This window comes from Larus michahellis, chromosome 4 (assembly GCF_964199755.1).
Source record: "Larus michahellis chromosome 4, bLarMic1.1, whole genome shotgun sequence".
In the NCBI taxonomy this organism is placed as follows: domain Eukaryota; kingdom Metazoa; phylum Chordata; class Aves; order Charadriiformes; family Laridae; genus Larus; species Larus michahellis.
Window position 1 is genome coordinate 39,042,572 of NC_133899.1, and position 18,611 is coordinate 39,061,182.

An 18,611-nucleotide genomic window follows, 5' to 3' on the forward strand; every position below is an offset into this window, starting at 1 on the left:
AATGTGCCTGTTTTAAAATTTTATTGTAGTATTTTAAAGGAAAAATCTCTCATTGTGCTCTGTTCTTGAAATGTTAAGATCCTGAGAAACAAATGCTCAAAATCTGTCGATACCAATGATACTGAAACTGAACCTGTTGTTGATGATGATGATGTATTTCCACCCTATGTGTTGAGGCCAGATGAGAACAGTCCAAGAGTTACTATTAACACTGCTATTGGACACATAAATAGGTAAGAGGCATATTCGGTTTTTACTTCTTGTCTTTAAATAAAAAGTTTCTTAGTCTGCCTCGCAACATGGAAGCATAGGCTGGGGCATTGTATGCATTTCCTCTTAGGACTCTTGTAGGATCTTCCCCTCCTAAAGAAAGTGGTCACAGCAGCATGAAGGGGATAGTTTGGTTTTTGTCTTTTTATCCTACAGAGGTTCTAGCTCAGGTAATAAATTTAGTGATACTGATTCCTGTTTCATTATAAGCTGCCCTGAAAACAGTCCTTTTCAAAATGGATAAAAAGATTAAATTTTTCTTTTTTTTTTTGCTCTTGGCAAGCTAGCTTTAAAAAAAAAAAGTGTCTTCTGAAAACTGTAGTAAAATCTTCTAGGTCTAATATTCACATTTGTAATAGCCATTTGTTGTCATGTTTAAAGAAAAAAAACCAAAAACATAATGAGCAAGCCGAACATAATACAAGTCCACAAGGCAGGATGATACGCTTCCAAGCCAATATCATCTTTCTAAGGCCATGGCAATTAGAGGAGGTCCTCAGTGACAGGACACTTCAAAAAAGGCAAGGAAGAAGATCAAGGGAGCTACAGACTGGTCAATTTTACCTTAGTCATATGGAATACTATGTGCCAAATCCTCACGGAAGCTGTTTGCAGGCATGTAAAGGAAAAAGTGGTGGGCAGCAGTCAGCAGGAGTTATATCGAGGGCAGTTTTTTGCCTGACCAACCTTGTCTCCTGTGTGATGAAATGCTTACTTGCCTCTACGAAACAGGAGAAAAGCAGTGAATGTCATTTACTTCAGCAAAGATTTCAGTGCGATTGCCGTATTACCTTAGCGGCCAAATTCATGAGATGCAGAGCATTTCAGTAGACTGCCTGGTAAACAAAACCTGGCAAACCAGTCAGATTCAAGGGGTGTAATGGTCGATGATTCAAAGGCAGCTGCTTACACATGGCATTCCTCATGAGCCATTAAGAAGTCCAGTACCATTTAACATCAGCACGTTTGCATTTGACACCAAGGTGGGAGAGGGGGAAATGAGTGCAGTGGAGGTAAGGCGGCCCATTCAGAGGGGAACCATGACAAATAGGAGGAATAGGACAACACTGAATTTAAGAGATTAAACAAAGACAAATGCAAACTCTGGTACCTGGGGGGTTGAATAGTCCTGTGCATCATTGCAACCTTGGAACCACCTTTCTAGAGACCAGCTTTGTAGTGAAGGACTTGGAGGTCTCCTGCTCAGCAGTTAGTTGAACATCAGTTAGCAGTGTACCCTTGCAGTGCTCAGTATGGCCTGAAACCCTCTTCTGTAGCGTTTACACCAGTAAGGCAAGATTCCATTGAAATGTCTTTAGGTTTCAATTTGCAGGTTTTGATGATTTGTAAAATGTTTTGTCAACTTAGGTACTGCGCTAGATTACCAAGTGATCCATTTACACACCTAGCTCCCAAGTGTAAAACCCGAGAACTACCTGATCATACGTTTTACTCTACTCTCTACCTGCCAATCAACTCACCTCTTCGAGCTTCAATTGTTGTAGGTATTTGGGGAAGGAAAAGCATAGAAATAAGTGAACATGTTGGCATAGATGTGTGTGTGTGTGTGCCTCTTCTAGAATTAGTTTCTTTCGTTGTTGTAACGAAAATTACATGATTTTTCTTCTCCTGTATTCTGCTCTGTAACTGTATTTAGATCCCTATTTATATCTGTTCTAATCTGTTTTCCAGCAGTTACTGTTCATTCCAAAGGCAAAAATATTTAGATGTTCTTTCCAGTGCCTTGGTTTTTCACACACTTATATCAGTTGTAGGAAAAAGTCCTTTATTGGTTTTGATCAATAGTTAGTTGAGTTCAAAAACTCGTAATTTTAGCTTCTGTGGAAAAACAACATAAGTCTGAATATCTTCACAGTGTCATCAATGTAGTATTTTGCTGAGTTTTGCTTACCTACTGTTTGTGTTAAATTAAACTAACTGTTTGTAACATGTATAATAAGTAATGCGCTAATCAACTCAAGTTTTTATGAAGTATTTAAATGTTTATAGGGTCCTCCAATGAGTTGTGCAAGACTGGCTGAGAGAGTTGTAGCTCTTATTTGCTGTGAAAAACTGCACAAAATTGGTAAGAACTGGGAAAGCAACACCTCTTTGGTAAAGAATGTTTTAAAATGGACAAATTGAACGTGGTACAGATGTTATGCATACACATGCATTTCTGCTATAGCCATTACAATAACTTCCTTTCTCTTGCTTTGTTTTGTGATATGATCACAAACTTACTAACTTAGCGTACATCTTGTAAGCTAAATTTTCCAGGGGAATCTTGTTATTTAACATATTTTGTCTTAAATAGCAAATGCAATATTAATACAAGACACATGGATTCTAACATCAAATATACTTAATAAAGGGGAAAAGAGTCTTGTTCTCTACAAGGTTTTTATTATAGGTCGGGGATTACATCCTGCAGCCAAGAAATAACTTGTTTTTTGAAGTGAATTTTAACAAATTAAAATATAAAATGCACAGCCCTAAATTTATTTTATTCTCTACTGTATCATAAGTCATGTTCCAAAAATAGGACATTGCAGGATTATTTCAGCTCTGTTGTCTCTAGTAAGTAGAATGGAGCATATTCTTTATTGGGGAATGTTTTAAAACGAATTCCATGTTATGGGTGCTTTGATGAAGTACAGGAGTATTTATGTATCTTTTAAGCAAACAGATTTGTAGGTCTGGGATTTGTATTTTTTTTTTTTTTTGGTCCGAGTTAAACCTTTTGATCACTGAATTCATACCAATAAATATATCCAAGAATAACACCATGATGGCTCAACTCAGTGTTGAGGGTGCACGCTTACTGTCGAGTAGTAATTCCCTTCTTAGAAGGATACAGAAATACAACTGTTCCCTCTTTCTTGGCATAACTCCATGGGAGTGATTTTTTTAAATTAGTGTTTCAGTCACTGATTGGTATTTATGGGCAAAAAGGTTTCTTTTTCTTTGATATTTTCATTATAAATTTGATTTTTTTTAAATGAAAATTTTAGAGATGTTTACTATAAGTATTCTTGCCAGAAATTCAGATTTTATCACACTTTCCCCAAAGTTACACTTTTGGAGCTATGCAGTAGTAAGTATATTTTAAAAACTTAGGTGACGTGTTTTCATGAGCAGTCAGTCACATCTGCTGCGTAGTATGTGAAGGAACCGAGATTTGATTGTTCCTAATGCTGTTCCTTTGTACTCTTTCATAATATTCAGGTGAACTGGATGATCATTTGATGCCAGTTGGTAAAGAAACGGTTAAATATGAGGAGGAGCTTGATTTACATGATGAAGAAGAAACCAATGTTCCAGGAAGGCCGGGCTCTACAAAACGAAGACAGTGCTATCCTAAAGCTGTTAGTATTGCTGACTGCTGTACACATCTCCGGTCAAATGCTTTATGTACTGATAAAAAGACAAAACTGACAACTCTTAATCTTATCTGATAAGAATCTCTTACAACAAATCTTTCATTTATAATGGAAATATTTTGCAGTTCTAACAGTATGGAAACTTGCACTATTACCTGAATGAGCTTATGCAACCATATGCTTTGGAAGCATGCCTGTAGTTCAAAGAATGTATGCTTTCTATGAAGCTTGTTGGCTGTAGTTGCCTAGTATAGAAATAACTGGGAGGAAAAATTGTCCTGCACTGGGAATCTGTAAAAACTTTTAAGTTCTCTGGTAAATATACTAGAGCAGAGGAAGAATGACTGGCTTTCTAGACGATTCCTTGAAGACTGAAGGAGATGCCCAGGGGGTCAAAGTTACCTGTGAGGTGCTAAACACAGAATTTATTTATTTATTTGTTTTTAAAGATGCTTGCTTTAGTTTGGTGATTTTGCTGGTCGAACACAGAATTTCTTAATTTTAGATTTAAAATATCAAATAAGTATACTTTTTAATAGTTTTTACTTTTAAAATAGTTCTAAATACTGTACTTGCTAAAGGGGTCATGTAAGATACTTACCGTAGCTCTGCATGACTAAGTAACTTGTCCGTAGATCTGTTACAACAGGTTTCAGCCACATCAGTTTGTAGAATTGGACTTCTTAGATATTATTTGTTGGAGGAGTGTCTGATACTTTAAAGGAAAGAGAAAATGGGGAAAAGAAGCTTTGTCAGAGTGTTTTGCAACACCCTTCTCCAGACCCCTGCAGTTGTTTCAGGTTCTATCTAAGGTCCTTTGAATAGGACAGGTAACTCATCCAGAATAGATTGTGTAGTAGCTTCTGATAATCTTTGCGTTTCACGAAGAAACCGGTAGCCTTTGGTCTCACGTAGGAAAGTCAGCACGTACACTCACAGTAGTAGGCTACGGTGCTGTGTTGTACATTCACGTGCAGCCTCAGTTATGGTGATGGCCCTTAAGTAATTCCATTCTTGGCATCTTCCACATGCCCCAGTTTTATTAGTAGTTTAAATAATTGGTTATTAGGAAAGCTTAGGAAAGGATACTGTGGCATCACAGGGTATATTACAGAGGGAATGACAGATGAGAAAACCTTCTTGCAGTACTTCACAAACAGCTTGAATCTTTGCACAATGTTCTTGTTATAAGTGCCTTTCTCAGTTCTCTTACCTCACTAGTGATTTTTGGAATAGGAGTGACTCATAAAATGCACAATTATGATATCTCTCATTCAGAGGAGTTGATTTGTCAAGTGATGCATCATTCTTTCTTGGTTATTTTTTTTAATACAGAATCCAAGAATACTTTCCCTTGCTTTTGTCCCAACTTTTCACATCTGGAAAAGAAGCTTTGGCAAATGTTTAAGGTCTGCAAGATTCTCTTGGGCTTAATAGAGTTATTAAACTTATGAGTAATTTTCCATTAAGCCAAGGCCATAGTTTTTTTTTCTACTGTATAACTTCTAAAATCCAGGACTACATGTATTGCAGTTTAGTTTTAGATAAACAGGAGGATCATTTTTGAGACCTACAAAGTAATGAACTCCTAACAAACATAAATCATAGTTTCTTAAGGTCTATGGCAAATATGAGCAGCAGTTAAAAGTGCTTGTGGCTCTTGTGAGTATTCACATCTGCAAGATAAAATTGTTATTAGAAAACTCATATAGTGTAGTGCCTGGGTAGAGGGGCGGTGTATCAAATTTTGTTTGCGTGTTTGTCCCAAATGTATAAAAAAAAAAACCCCATTTTTGATACTTAAGCAGTTCTGCTGGGGAAAAGAATCTGTGTTAAGCCGTAAGTTTGGCCAAGCTTATATGAAAATTGAATTACTGGGATGTGGTTTTTTTTCTGTGGGTGCCCATTTATCTTTCTCTTTCCTTTTTTTTTTTTTTTTTAATCTTTCTAGTGTTAAGGTCCAAAAACCTTGGCTGTAAAGTGTGCTCCAGAGTTACTGACTAAATATGGAAATTGGCATCAAAACTGAAGTTGTATTTAGTGGTGAAGGGTTGTCTGTGTTTTACGGTTAGACTTGCATTTCTAACACAAGGTGGTTATGGAGGAAGTTTTAAGGATGTAATGGAAGTTGCCTCTTGGACAATAGGAAGATCTGGGAGTATCGTGCTCCCTTGGTGCAAGTGTTTGGACAGATCTCCCGGTGACCAGGCCAGGCTGCTGACCAAATGGTTTTGCTTAAGAAAGAAAAAATTTCTTAAGTTCAGATTATTATTTTTTTAATTCTTAATTTTTAGCGATACTTTCTAAGTAAACATGTAAAGGCTTCTTCAAAGAATAGTCTTTAGGTGAATTTTGCTGATTTTTATCATGTTCATGTTTTATATCTTTTATTTTTAGATTCCAGAGTGTTTGAGGGATAGTTATCCCAAACCTGATCAGCCCTGTTACTTGTATGTAATAGGAATGGTATTAACGACTCCTCTGCCTGATGAGCTCAACTTCAGGAGACGAAAGCTATATCCTCCCGAGGATACAACAAGATGTTTTGGCATATTGACAGCCAAACCTATACCTCAGGTAATGAATCTAGCTCCTTTCCTTATTCTACATGCCTTACAACCTGTCATTTTCCACTTATTCCCTACCCCTAGACTGAAGAGTTGGAAATGATTGTAAATGCTGCTTGTATCAGGTAACCTACAGAAAATAAGCAATAATATTCTTCCAGCCCAGCCACCACTTCATTTTCTTTCTTTAGTGGTGGAACAATCTGTTCTATTTTTGATAAACTGTATACAACTTTGCTTTTTATTGTTTTGCAGTGGCAAATTGAAAATGTTTCTCCTTTATTGTATGAGGTATGATAGGAGTGGTGTATCAGCTCCAGAGATGGCCTGCAGCACTACCTTATCTATGTGAAAGCTGTAGTGACAAGTCATCTCAGCATTCCTAGTCTGCAGCAGCAGAAAAAGTAGGCCATCTTAATTGAAATTGGTACCTCTTGCATAGGAATATTTTTAATAGAAAGACTTTTTCTGTGGATGAGACTCAGCTGAGGAAGACTTTTCATCAAATTATGTTTTCTATTGTCTGCAGAAGAAAACATTTCAGGAATATTGCTGGGTTTCACATTTCTTCCTCCATAATGGAAAAGACTTCCATTTTTACTTGATCTTATATAAAAAGAGCTGTAAAACACCAGAATAACTATTAAAAAAACAACAACCACAAACCAACATTCTTTATGCCTTCAAAATCTCACCTATAATTGAAGGTCATCAAAGGTCAAAATTCTGATCCAGTTTGCTGTGGGGTCAGGCAAGCGCTACCTCAGCATCTGAACTAAACAACCAGTACTCTGTAGAGGAATCCTAGTCTGAATTTTCTCTCTTGATTTCTTTTGTTTTTTCTTTTTTGTTATTTAGATTCCTCACTTTCCTGTGTATACTCGCTCTGGAGAAGTTACAATATCTATTGAGCTTAAGAAGTCTGGTTTTACTCTGTCTCTGCAAATGCTTGAGCTGATAACGCGACTCCACCAGTACATTTTTTCACATATTCTTCGTCTTGAGAAACCTGCACTAGAGTTCAAACCCACAGAAGCTGATTCAGCCTATTGTGTTCTACCTCTTAATGTTGGTAAGAATAGAGTTCTTGTTTTTTAAATATTCACTTTGAATTCCTTTGGCAACATGTTTGTTAATGTTTATGTTAATTTCTGGTGTTAGCTGTAGAAATAATACCATATGTGGTAGTATGAAAATTTGGCATTACATTTTTATCACTTCACAATTCCAAATTAGTTTTAACTTGGTGGTGTGAGTTGATTTGTATTAGGTTTCTAGAAGGGTCTAAAATCGTATTTATGTCTGCTTTTAAACTTTGTGGAAATAATCAAATGTGTGTATAGAATAATAAAAAAAACTTTGTAATTTACAACTTCCCAGAAAAGTTCAGCCTGGAAAACTCTCTCCTGAATAACTGAGTTATGCATTTTCCTTTTTAAGTTGATGACTCCAGCACTTTGGACATTGACTTTAAGTTTATGGAAGACATTGAGAAATCTGAGGCGCGTACAGGCATTCCCAGTACACAGTATACAAAAGAAATGCCGTTTATTTTCAAGTTAGAAGATTACCAGGATGCGGTTATCATTCCACGGTGAGTGCTATAGGCATACCTTAAGTAGGTACCTATTGTATTTATACAAATACTTCTAATGAGGGGATGTTAGTATCTGCAACAGAACTGCTTGTAGGAAATGTATGCTGTTAGTCTGAAGGTATCCAGTGGTGTCTCAAATAATTTAAAGATATTTTTTAGTCAATGGTTAATCTTATATCATAGGAGTTAAGTGCTTAGGCCTGCCAAGACTCATTACCTTTTTATTAGGAGTAGTAGAGTTCACCACAAAACTTATGTAGTATTTTGATAAAATGTTGCAACTTCATCAAGATCTGGCCTACTGAAACCAATTTTAATTTGGAACATTGAGTGGGTGTCTTGTTCCCTAATTACTGCTTATTCACATCAAAGGAATTATTCCTGCTAAAGGAAGGTACGCTAATGGTAGATGGAAAAGATTAACAAGTTAAAAAAAAAAAACAAACCAACAACAAAAAAACCCCAACAAAAAACAGTTAAAAGAATCTTTCTATTTAGTGATATTTAGAGGAGAAATTTACATCATTGTATGTACTGGATATTCAAAGGTTTTCCAGAATTGGTAGGTTTTGTGGAGACTTAATTTTTCCCCTGTATCATATTTGGGATGATGTGAATAAAGCAAATTGACTGGCTTGTGCTTGTACCTGCTATACAGTAAACAATGATAATTGCAGAATATATATGTAAGATAAACCTCATCTATGCTAGGCTTTTTTTTTTTTCTTTAAATGTCTTCCTGCCTGTGCTGATAACTACTGTGGTAAAAATGCTAGTGTGTAAAAAAAAAAAAAAAAAAAAAAAAAAAAAAAAAAAAAAAAAAAAAAAAGTGGTGGTGGACCATCACTGTGTATGAACATTACTACATGAGATCGGAGTTAACGCCATAGAAGTAGCTCATAGGTGGTGTGAATTAGCACAGCTCCTGGACTTCAATGACTAAACCAGTATTATTCTCCCCCCTTCCCTCTCATTTTTTTTATTTATTTGAGGGTGGGGCTGGATTAGGTGGCTGAGTATCTCTCTTTTATGAGAATTATTACTTACCATCTGATAATGTTCAGGCTTGGGAGAAGCCAAAAATTTTTTGACCTTGTTTCATACATTAAGAAATCTCAGAATTTGAAGTACTTCTGGTTTTCAGTCAACATAAAAATGGTGGAAATATGTGCTTGTTCTTCTTTATCCTGCTTGGCTGTAAGCTCCTCAGGGGAAGCATAATACAGTGACTGTGTGTTGGTACAGTTCTGATTGAATTCTTCAGAATAGGCATGATTGTGAATAAGAAAAGAAAAAAGGATTTATTGAAAGCTCCTTTAACCAACATGTTCTTCAATGAAGAAGTTCACAGAGCCTGGGAGTATGGTTTTCTTCATTATTTTTTTTTCGCTTTGGAAGAAAGCTAAAAAGACTCATTAATAGTGTGTTAATTTTATTTAGAGATGTCTATTTAGATATTTGACTAGGAGCTTAAAATGAGATATGCAGATCAAAGTACAAAATAAGCTAATATGCAAATCTAAATATTGAATGTTGATTTCATTATTTTTGTATTATCATTATTTTCCTGTGCATGTTTATCACCATAGCACCTAATGAGCATCACTAGCCACAATAAAGGTGTTGCAGCATTCTGGCTTCATTTTTCTGGCATTCTGCCTGTATTACAAGAACTGCATTGTCCTTGGAAGGCTTGTGAATTTACCGTACTAGGTATTTGGGGTTTTGTATTTTAATTCTGGAGGATGACTTGATTAAATGCCTGTTTAGATGTGAAGTAGTACAATCTTTGTATGCAGGAGAACTCCATTTGTACTGATCATTGCACGTAGGAGACAAGGCGTTAAAAAGCCAAATTATAAAGCTTGTTAGGTGTTTGGAATTAAGAAATTATCATTTCCAGCATTACTCTTGGAGATAGTTGTCCAGAGCTTGTTTTTGTATTAGATGTTGAAGACATAAATTCTGCATTCAATTTAAATGTTTCTGTAGATTATAGATTGACTTCATTCTTATTATCTCATAGCACACTTCTCATTTAGCATTTCAGTTAGCTAAACAAATGGTTTCTACAACAAAAAACACACCAAACAAAAACCTCAAGCGAGCTATTTGACAGTTTATCACATGACCACATTAGAACATAAAAGAACTTAGCATAAGCTTTACCTTAAGGCTATCATATATGCCAAAATACTTTTTTTTTTTTTTTTAGGTATCGAAATTTTGATCAGCCTCACCGATTCTATGTAGCTGATGTATACACTGATCTTACTCCACTCAGTAAATTCCCTTCCCCTGAATATGAAACTTTTGCTGAATATTATAAAACAAAGTATAATCTTGACCTGACCAATCTCAACCAGCCACTGCTGGATGTGGACCACACATCTTCAAGGTAACAACAGTCATATTTGTGTCTGATGTTTGTAGTTTGACAATAAAGTGCCTTTTCTTTTTTTAATGTGATAAAGATGAGGGCTGGTAGTTTTCAAAATAATTAGATTGTTTTTCTTGATTGGTACTTAACTTATGTTGCAACAACTGTAACTTGAGTCCTTTTTTTTTTTCTTTTTTTTCAGAGGTGACTGTGCTGTCACTTCACAATGCATTAAGGTTGAATACTAAGAATAAGTCATCACTTTAGGAAGTTTAGGCTAGTAAGTTCTATTCATTAATTATGTATTTACATTAAAGTATTTTCACATGGTTTTTAGACTTAATCTTTTGACTCCTCGCCATTTGAATCAGAAGGGGAAAGCACTTCCACTAAGCAGTGCTGAGAAGAGGAAAGCAAAGTGGGAAAGTTTGCAGAATAAGCAGGTAAAATAGAAGTATCTCATTCAAGTTGCCTCTCTCTTAACAGTGATCTGATGACTACCTTGACAGGTAAAATTCTTTCCTTCCCCCCTCCTCTCCCCAGATACTGGTTCCAGAGCTCTGTGCTATACATCCTATTCCAGCATCATTGTGGAGGAAAGCAGTTTGCCTGCCCAGCATACTTTATCGCCTGCACTGCCTTTTGACAGCAGAGGAACTAAGAGCTCAAACAGCCACTGATGCTGGTGTAGGGGTTAAATCACTTCCTGCAGATTTCAGGCATGTATTTTTTTTTAGTATGTATTTTTCAGTATGATGTCTAACTTCATTGGAAAACAAGGTGAAAACTTAACCATTACTGCATGAATTTAAAACTGATCCCGTTTGTTTAACTCATGTCAATTTTCAGTGAAGCACAGTTTAAAAAGACTTGATTGTGAATGGTGAAGTTAGATGCTGCGGTCACTGTTCTTTTTAGAAAAACGTAGCTTTTTTTTAAGCCTGTATGTTCATATAGTTTTCTTGTCTTATGATAATATTTTTTTGTTAACAAAATCAGCATGTATCTTTACAGATATCCTAACTTGGACTTCGGATGGAAAAAGTCTATTGACAGCAAGTCCTTCATCTCTATTCCTAACTCCTCTTTAGTAGAGAATGAAAATTACTGTAAGCACAGCACAATTGTAATCCCTGAAAATGCTGCACATCAAGGTGCTAACAGAACCTCTTCTGCAGAAAACCATGACCAAATGTCTGTGAGTTACAGAACATTGCTCAATGAGTCACCCAGTAAACTCCAAATTGATGTCTCGGCAGAACTTGCAGCAATTAATGGCGTTTCTTACAATAAAAACCTTGCCAATGGCAATTGTGATTTAGTTAACAGAGACTTTTGCCAAGGAAATCAGCTGAATTACTGCAGGCAGGAAATACCTGTACAACCAACTACCTCATATCCCATTCAGAATTTATACAGCAGTGAGAACCAGCCCAAGCCCAGCAATGAATGTACTCTACTGAGTAATAAATACCTTGATGGAAATGCTAACAGATCTACCTCAGATGGATGCCCCAAAATGGCAGTGACCACCAGTACTTCAAAAGCTATTAATCTTTCAAAAGACAGAGCAGATTCTGAAAAGAACCCTTCCAGTGGGTACTCCTCAAAAACTCTCGGTCCTAATCCTGGTCTCATTCTTCAAGCTTTGACGCTTTCAAATGCTAGTGATGGATTTAACCTGGAGCGGCTAGAAATGCTTGGTGATTCATTTTTAAAGCATGCCATCACTACATACTTGTTTTGCACTTACCCTGATGCTCATGAGGGACGGCTGTCGTATATGAGAAGCAAAAAAGTAAGTAGTAACAATCCAATGATATTATGTAAAAGCCATGCTGTAACAAGCCATATATGTAAAAATTTCACTAGAGGATTGAATGGCAACAGGTTGATTTAATTCAGCAGCTTTACTGATCATACATTGGGTAGCATGCATATTAGGAATAAAAATACAGGATTAATGCTGCCGTAACTGTGATTGATTGAAACTGTTATCTGCAGTTCATTTTGAAATCTAAACCAGCTGATTACTAGCCTACGAAAGGACAGGACTGAACAGAAATGAAAATTATTTTGAAAGTATTTTAAAGTAAACGTAAACAGTGTTGAGCAGAGTCTTCAGTTCTGCTGCTGCTGCTTTTAAATTCTGGAATAATCAATCATGTGAAAGTTTGGTTTGATTTGTTTTTTTTTTTTCCCCGCACACAATGTGGTAACTTCAATTAAACGCTAAGGATTTGATTGTCTACCTCTAATAAAATGCATCACTCTGAGAATTGATTGAGTAGTTTAGTCTTGGAATATAATGAGGGCTAAATGAATTGCACAGTTAAAATAAGGAAGTGATTGAATATTCAGGTTATATATATCAGGTTCAAATTTTAATTCTTGAAACATGGAAAGTGTATGTAAAATTAGAAATGAAAGTCAGAAGTTGATAGTTAAAAAGGAAAAGGAAGTATGTTTGTATATGTGAGAGTGCTTTTTTCCCTTCCCTTTGAAATATTTAAAAGAATTTTACAGGCTATCAAAGTAACATCTGGATTATGACTTTATAAGATTTGTTATATGGAACTGTCTTAACACATTCTACTGCCAAGCTTTAGGTCAATGTACCCATAATAGCATTTGTCATTCCAAATCTAATCTGAATGTTGATTACTAATACTGGTAATTAATGACACTTGTACAGGTTGTATTTGCTATTATTTTAAAAGTAGCAATAATTTTATTTTGCAAAGAGAATTTAGTCTATCTGATTTCTTTAACTGAAATTGTCACAATATGCTTGGCCTTAAAAAAATAAGTCTGTACCTTGCTGTGAGTTGGTTGTACTGTATTAAGAAAGCTGAACTCCCTTTTGAGAACTAGAGAGAATACATAATGGTACAAGATCTGGCTTGACATGTAAAATTGTTTTGTTCCTTTTGCATTTTAACCTATTTTTTGTGTAAATGTATGTCCAGAGGTTTATCAGAGTGTTTTTCTTGAAGGTCAGCAACTGTAACTTGTATCGCCTTGGAAAAAAGAAAGGACTGCCTAGTCGAATGGTGGTGTCGATTTTTGATCCCCCGGTCAATTGGCTTCCTCCTGGTTACGTAGTAAACCAGGACAAGAGTAGCACTGATAAGTGGGAGAAAGATGAAATGGTAAGACTTTATTTACATGTGCTGAGGAATAATTATTCATGTGTCTGTATTCTCTCACCCCTATCTCCTCCCACCTCCCAGAGTGGTATGTTTTCAGAAAAAAAAAAAGTAAATCTGTGTCTTTGTTTCCTTTCTAAAACTTCATTATAACTTATGGAAAATGAGAGGAAAACTGATCCTGAACAGAACCTGAAGTAAGGAAATTTACTGAATATCATCCAGTAATGAGCGTATACATTAATGGAAAAGCAGAGAAGAAAAGCATTTTTACTGGTAGTTAGCATGCTCTCGGGAGTTTTTTCTGAAATTTCTCTTGGAAATTTTAAATGGAATTATCATTACTGGTTTTGCTGTAATATGTATAGGCAGAAGATGGTCTGCTTTTTAATAAATAAGTCCACCTCTGTAGAATACATGAAAAGGAGTTATTGGTGTTTTTCATAGTGCTGAGGCAGAATGAAGATTAGAACTGTCTTGAGAAAATGTTCAATGTTCGCTGCTGTTAGCTACATCATGGGCATGACTGAGAGCTACTTCTCATCCAAAATAACGTGCTGGCTTAGACGCCCTCCCCGTCTATCACCAAAAGCTTCAGAATGACAAATCTTAATGAGGAATATTTCGAATTATTTTCTGACTAAACTCATTATATGTCGAGAGTAGAACCACATGTATAAGAAATATCACTGATCACAGCAGTCAGTAACGTAACCTTTAAATGTTTGAGACTTGTTTGGAGGTTGGGGGAAGAGGGTGGAAGGATTTTTTTTCTTCTTCACAATTCTGAAGGCCACACTCGGGATTATAGAACCACCAGAGGGCACATGAGAGGACTGTTAGGTAAATGTGCTGTGCAAATAAATTGTTTATTGCAGAATAAAACAACCTGATTATTGTGGTTCTGTATTGTGCCAAGACTTCATTTCAAAGACACTTACTGCTATACCTTTCTAAAAATAAAATAGCACATTTGGGACAGGAGCTAATCATTGCTTTTAAAAAGCTTTCAGTTCTCCATAACTCTTCAGTGGCCTCTTCCACTTTGTTAGTCACTGTTTATTTGTGAGTAAAACACACAATTTCAGACCAAAATGCAGGCAGTGATGCAAGAAGTGGGCTTTGTGCCAAGTGGACATTTTGCTTTCTTGTATAAATTTCATTCTCCATCCATGGGCTGATGGTCTATGACTAGGGCTAGAAATCTCATATCATTATGACAAGTTATTTCTAAAACATCCTAGTCAAATGTTGATTTGTGTGTGTGTGTTATCAAGCTTTATTAAGGGGAAAGGTGGTCTTTTGTTCATTTGATCAAATAGCTGATTTCCAAAAAGCATAAAAAAAAAAAGCACTTACATATATTTATCTTAAGCTTGTAAATGGCCATAACATTCAAAATCAATCAGTTATTCTTTAAGAAAAGGTTCTTTCTTCTGGGTTCATTGTTGATTTATTCTTGAAATGCTGTCTAACAACGAAAAAAATCAACTACCAAAATTGCTTCCTGGCTCCTTTACCTACTTTTCTTTCTCATAACTTAGAATTTTATTATTATTTTTTATACACGAAACGATGTGCAAACAATGTAAAAGTAGTTCACGTAGCTGTCCTTATTAAAATTAATTTTAAGAAACTTGTGAATGAAATTGTAGTAAAAATGAAATCTGTCATTTGTTAAATCTTTCTGAAAACAGTTTTGAAATCTGTTTTGAATCATCCATATAGACATGTCTCATTCAGAGAATGTATCTTTATTTCAGTGACAGATACCACAGGTGGTGTGTAACAAGAAAAAAATCAGTGCTAGCTCTAGTTGAGACTGGCTAAACTTGTCTTATTTTGAGCACTATATTGCTACTAGTATCCAAAAAAAAAAACCTGTTTCAACTCAAATTTTGCTCTTTCTGATCAATTAAAGATAGAGAAATCCCTGCTGTATATGTATATGTGAGATGGGTAATTACAGCAGCAGAAATTCTTTTGGCAAAATGTCTAAACTATGAATATCTGTAGCCGCTTCTTTTTTTTTTTCCTGCTCATCACTAAACCCAACTAAGCCCACTCCATCCTGATGAGGAACATAGTGATCTGTTTGATCCTTAGATGGTTTCAGGTGCTGCCAGGTGCACCTTACAGCTGTCACCCATCCGCACCCCTAGAGAGTGGTGCCTTGGGCCCAAAGGGAGAGGTCCCCAGTGGTAGCATCTGGTTCACAGATTTGCAAGATTTAAGTGACCGAGACCTACAATATGACATACATAGATTGAGGGTAGATATAGGCTGTTTCACTTGATTCAAAATGGTGTTGGCTTTCAGGACCCGATCCAGAAAAGCACTTTGAATCTGATCTTGCTCCTATCAAATTCAGTGGCAGAATTCCCACTGACATCGGTGATGCTGGGTTGAGCCTGTGAATAGTCTTTTTGATCTTAGGAAGACTACTTGTGCATTTAGCTAATATGTTTAAGTGCTTTCCTGGATTGGGGCCATGGCAAATTGTACAGCATTGTATAGTTTGGGCATATCTGTGTTCAGTTTGTAATTTACATCAGTCTGTACCAATTTGCTCAATGTGAGCAGGGAAAAGACATGAGACATCATTAGTTTTACTGTTGTGGGTATGTATGTAAGTATTAGAAAGTATGTATGTAAGTATTAGAAAATTGGTGACAACTTCAACTTCTCTTTTAATTAGTTAAAGCTATAAGTATAGCCTGAAAAACCAAAAACTTTAAACAAATATGTACTTTTTTAAAGGATAGGATTAATACTAGTTGCCTTTGCATTGAGTTGTTATCCTACTTCATGACTTAATGTATTTGTTAATATTCAGTTTAAAAACAACCAACCAACAAGAACTTATATTACAGAAGCGTGCCATTTTTTTATGCTTTTCCATTTTTAGACCCGCTGTATTGAAATCCTGGTAATACAAAATGTATGACAAATGGGAGACATTTCATATTTATTAAAAATTAAGAACCACAGCACAAATTAATTGTTACAGAAGCAAAAATTGGCCTATATCTAAGATCTAATAAGGAGCAAGATCACTTACTGAATCCCCAACACATGCAGTCAAGGCTGTCACCCACATAAGCAACTAACTGGTATTAGACTCTTGTTTTTGATCACCTACGCTGATTCGCTAAACTTATTTTCTTCTAGTTTGCCAAGTAGACTGATTTAATTTGCAGCTGTGTTTGAGAGCACAGACAAATGTATTTTGCTCCTTAAAGTGATGACTATTGAAGGACTAGGGTAAAGAAGTTCTTACAGTTGTTTCATTGAATGTATTTTCCATTTGTGTGTCCCAAAACTGAGACTATCGTGATTGTAACTAGAGTAAACCCTGCAAATGCCTTACTATTTGCCATAGAAGGGTGTAGAAAGAATCTTCAAAATTACATTGATTAAACATTTGTAATAGCCTTACTTAGCAGCTAGAGAAAAGGATACATACAAAAGTGTTTCTTGTACTTCTCTAAATTTGTTACTTTAGAATTCTTTCTTTTGTTTATTTTGGTGTGCAAGTATATAATGTTTAGTGGTTTTAAAATTAATTGTATGTGCATCACATTCAAGTATAAGCATGAGTTCCTAAGAAACATAGCATGTGTTATATGTAGAATGTATTATAGGTTAGTAATAAAGGTTTTGTATTCCAAAACAATTATTCTAGTCTTAGAATGCTAGTGTTAATTGAGGTTGTATTGTGCATCTGATCAGACAATGTAATTAGGAACATCAATTAAAAAATCAGTGTTATTACTAGCAGACACAAATTTCACTCTTCTGACAGTTCTGGAATAAAAGTTTCTCCTTTCTCTCTTCACTATCATATTGTTTGTGGTTTTTTTTATAGACAAAGGAGAACTTGTTGGCTAATGGTAAACTGGATGATTATGATGATGATGAAGAGGATGAAGACCTAATGTGGAGGTTACCCAAGGAAGAAACAGACTTTGAAGATGATTTTCTGGAGTACGATCAGGAGCATATCAAATTCATTGATAATATGTTAATGGGATCAGGGGCTTTTGTGAAGAAAATTTCTCTTTCACACTTTTCAACCACTGATTCAAACTATGAATGGAAAGCACCCAAAAAGTCATCCCTGGGTAACGTGCAGTTTTCATCGGATTTTGATGATTTTGACTATAGCTCGTGGGATGCTATGTGCTATCTGGATCCTAGCAAGGCTGTGGAAGAGGATGATTTTGTAGTGGGCTTCTGGAATCCGTCAGAAGAAAACTGTGGCGTTGATGCAGGAAAACAGTCTATCTCATATGACTTGCATACGGAGCAGTGTATTGCTGACAAAAGCATTGCAGACTGTGTGGAAGCCCTCTTGGGCTGCTATCTGACAAGCTGTGGTGAAAGAGCTGCTCAGCTTTTCCTGTGTTCATTGGGGCTGAAGGTGCTCCCTGTAATTAAAAAGACTGATTGGGAAGGCACTTTGTGTGCTACCACAGAGAATTGTAACAGTGAGCAGAAAAATCTTTCACCAAACTCTGTTTCTGCTTCTGTAGCTAATTCAGAGCCTTCTCTGTATAAAGACCTGGAGTATGGCTGTTTGAAGATTCCACCGAGGTGTATGTTTGATCACCCAGATGCTGAGAAAACCCTAAATCACCTTATTTCTGGTTTTGAAAACTTTGAGAAGAAAATAAACTACAGTTTTAAGAACAAGGCTTATCTTCTTCAGGCATTTACTCATGCCTCGTACCATTATAATACCATTACTGGTAAGTTGTCTTAAAGGTGTATTGTAAATGCCAGAGAAGCATAGTAGTCTTTTTTTTTTTAGACATCACGTTACTTTAGGAAGTCAATAGTCTCTGAATACAAAATCTTAGAACGTAATATCTTGCCCCTTATTTAGAGGGAGATACTTGTTGAAGCTGTATCTCGGTGATTTGATTATTCATATTTTGACTTGATACAGATACAAGATTTACTGAAGCCTAACCAGGTTTTGGGCAAGAGCAGCGTTTTTCATCTTGTGATGCTGTATCACTAGTTGTATATGACTGACATTAGATCCTTATTTAGCTGAAATAAGTTCTTGTAGAACTCTGGAAAATTACAGTGTAGTTTTAGAAGTAGTGATCGTGTTTTGCAACTAAATTTAGCAAATTTGTCTCAATCTCAAGAATGTTACTCTTTGACTGTACTTCTGAAGATTAGAAGTAGACTATACAACTTTTATTAGCTGAATAGTCTATAGGATAGCAAAATACAGAGACTTCCATTTGAAGT

General features: G+C 35.8%; 1 protein-coding gene across 13 annotated transcripts in view; it reads left to right on the forward strand.

Moving 5' to 3' along the window:
- The window catches only part of DICER1 (dicer 1, ribonuclease III), a 68,081-nt gene that overhangs the window by 39,866 nt on the left and 9,604 nt on the right, over nt 1-18,611 (forward strand). For 12 of the 13 annotated variants that reach the window (XR_012586645.1, XM_074584108.1, XM_074584103.1 and 9 more), the window contains 13 exons: nt 79-233; nt 1,639-1,771; nt 2,281-2,356; nt 3,499-3,638; nt 6,051-6,230; nt 7,079-7,292; nt 7,661-7,814; nt 10,033-10,215; nt 10,535-10,640; nt 10,741-10,916; nt 11,212-11,995; nt 13,194-13,349; nt 17,215-18,097. Coding sequence is in view for 12 of the 13 variants with exons in the window: in XM_074584108.1 (XP_074440209.1) it covers nt 79-233; nt 1,639-1,771; nt 2,281-2,356; nt 3,499-3,638; nt 6,051-6,230; nt 7,079-7,292; nt 7,661-7,814; nt 10,033-10,215; nt 10,535-10,640; nt 10,741-10,916; nt 11,212-11,995; nt 13,194-13,349; nt 17,215-18,097 (3,340 nt within the window). In the remaining variant the exon portion in view is untranslated. Of the gene's footprint in view, nt 1-78; nt 234-1,638; nt 1,772-2,280; nt 2,357-3,498; nt 3,639-6,050; nt 6,231-7,078; nt 7,293-7,660; nt 7,815-10,032; nt 10,216-10,534; nt 10,641-10,740; nt 10,917-11,211; nt 11,996-13,193; nt 13,350-17,214; nt 18,098-18,611 lie in introns of those variants that run through there. The other variant, XM_074584115.1, reaches the window with a different exon arrangement.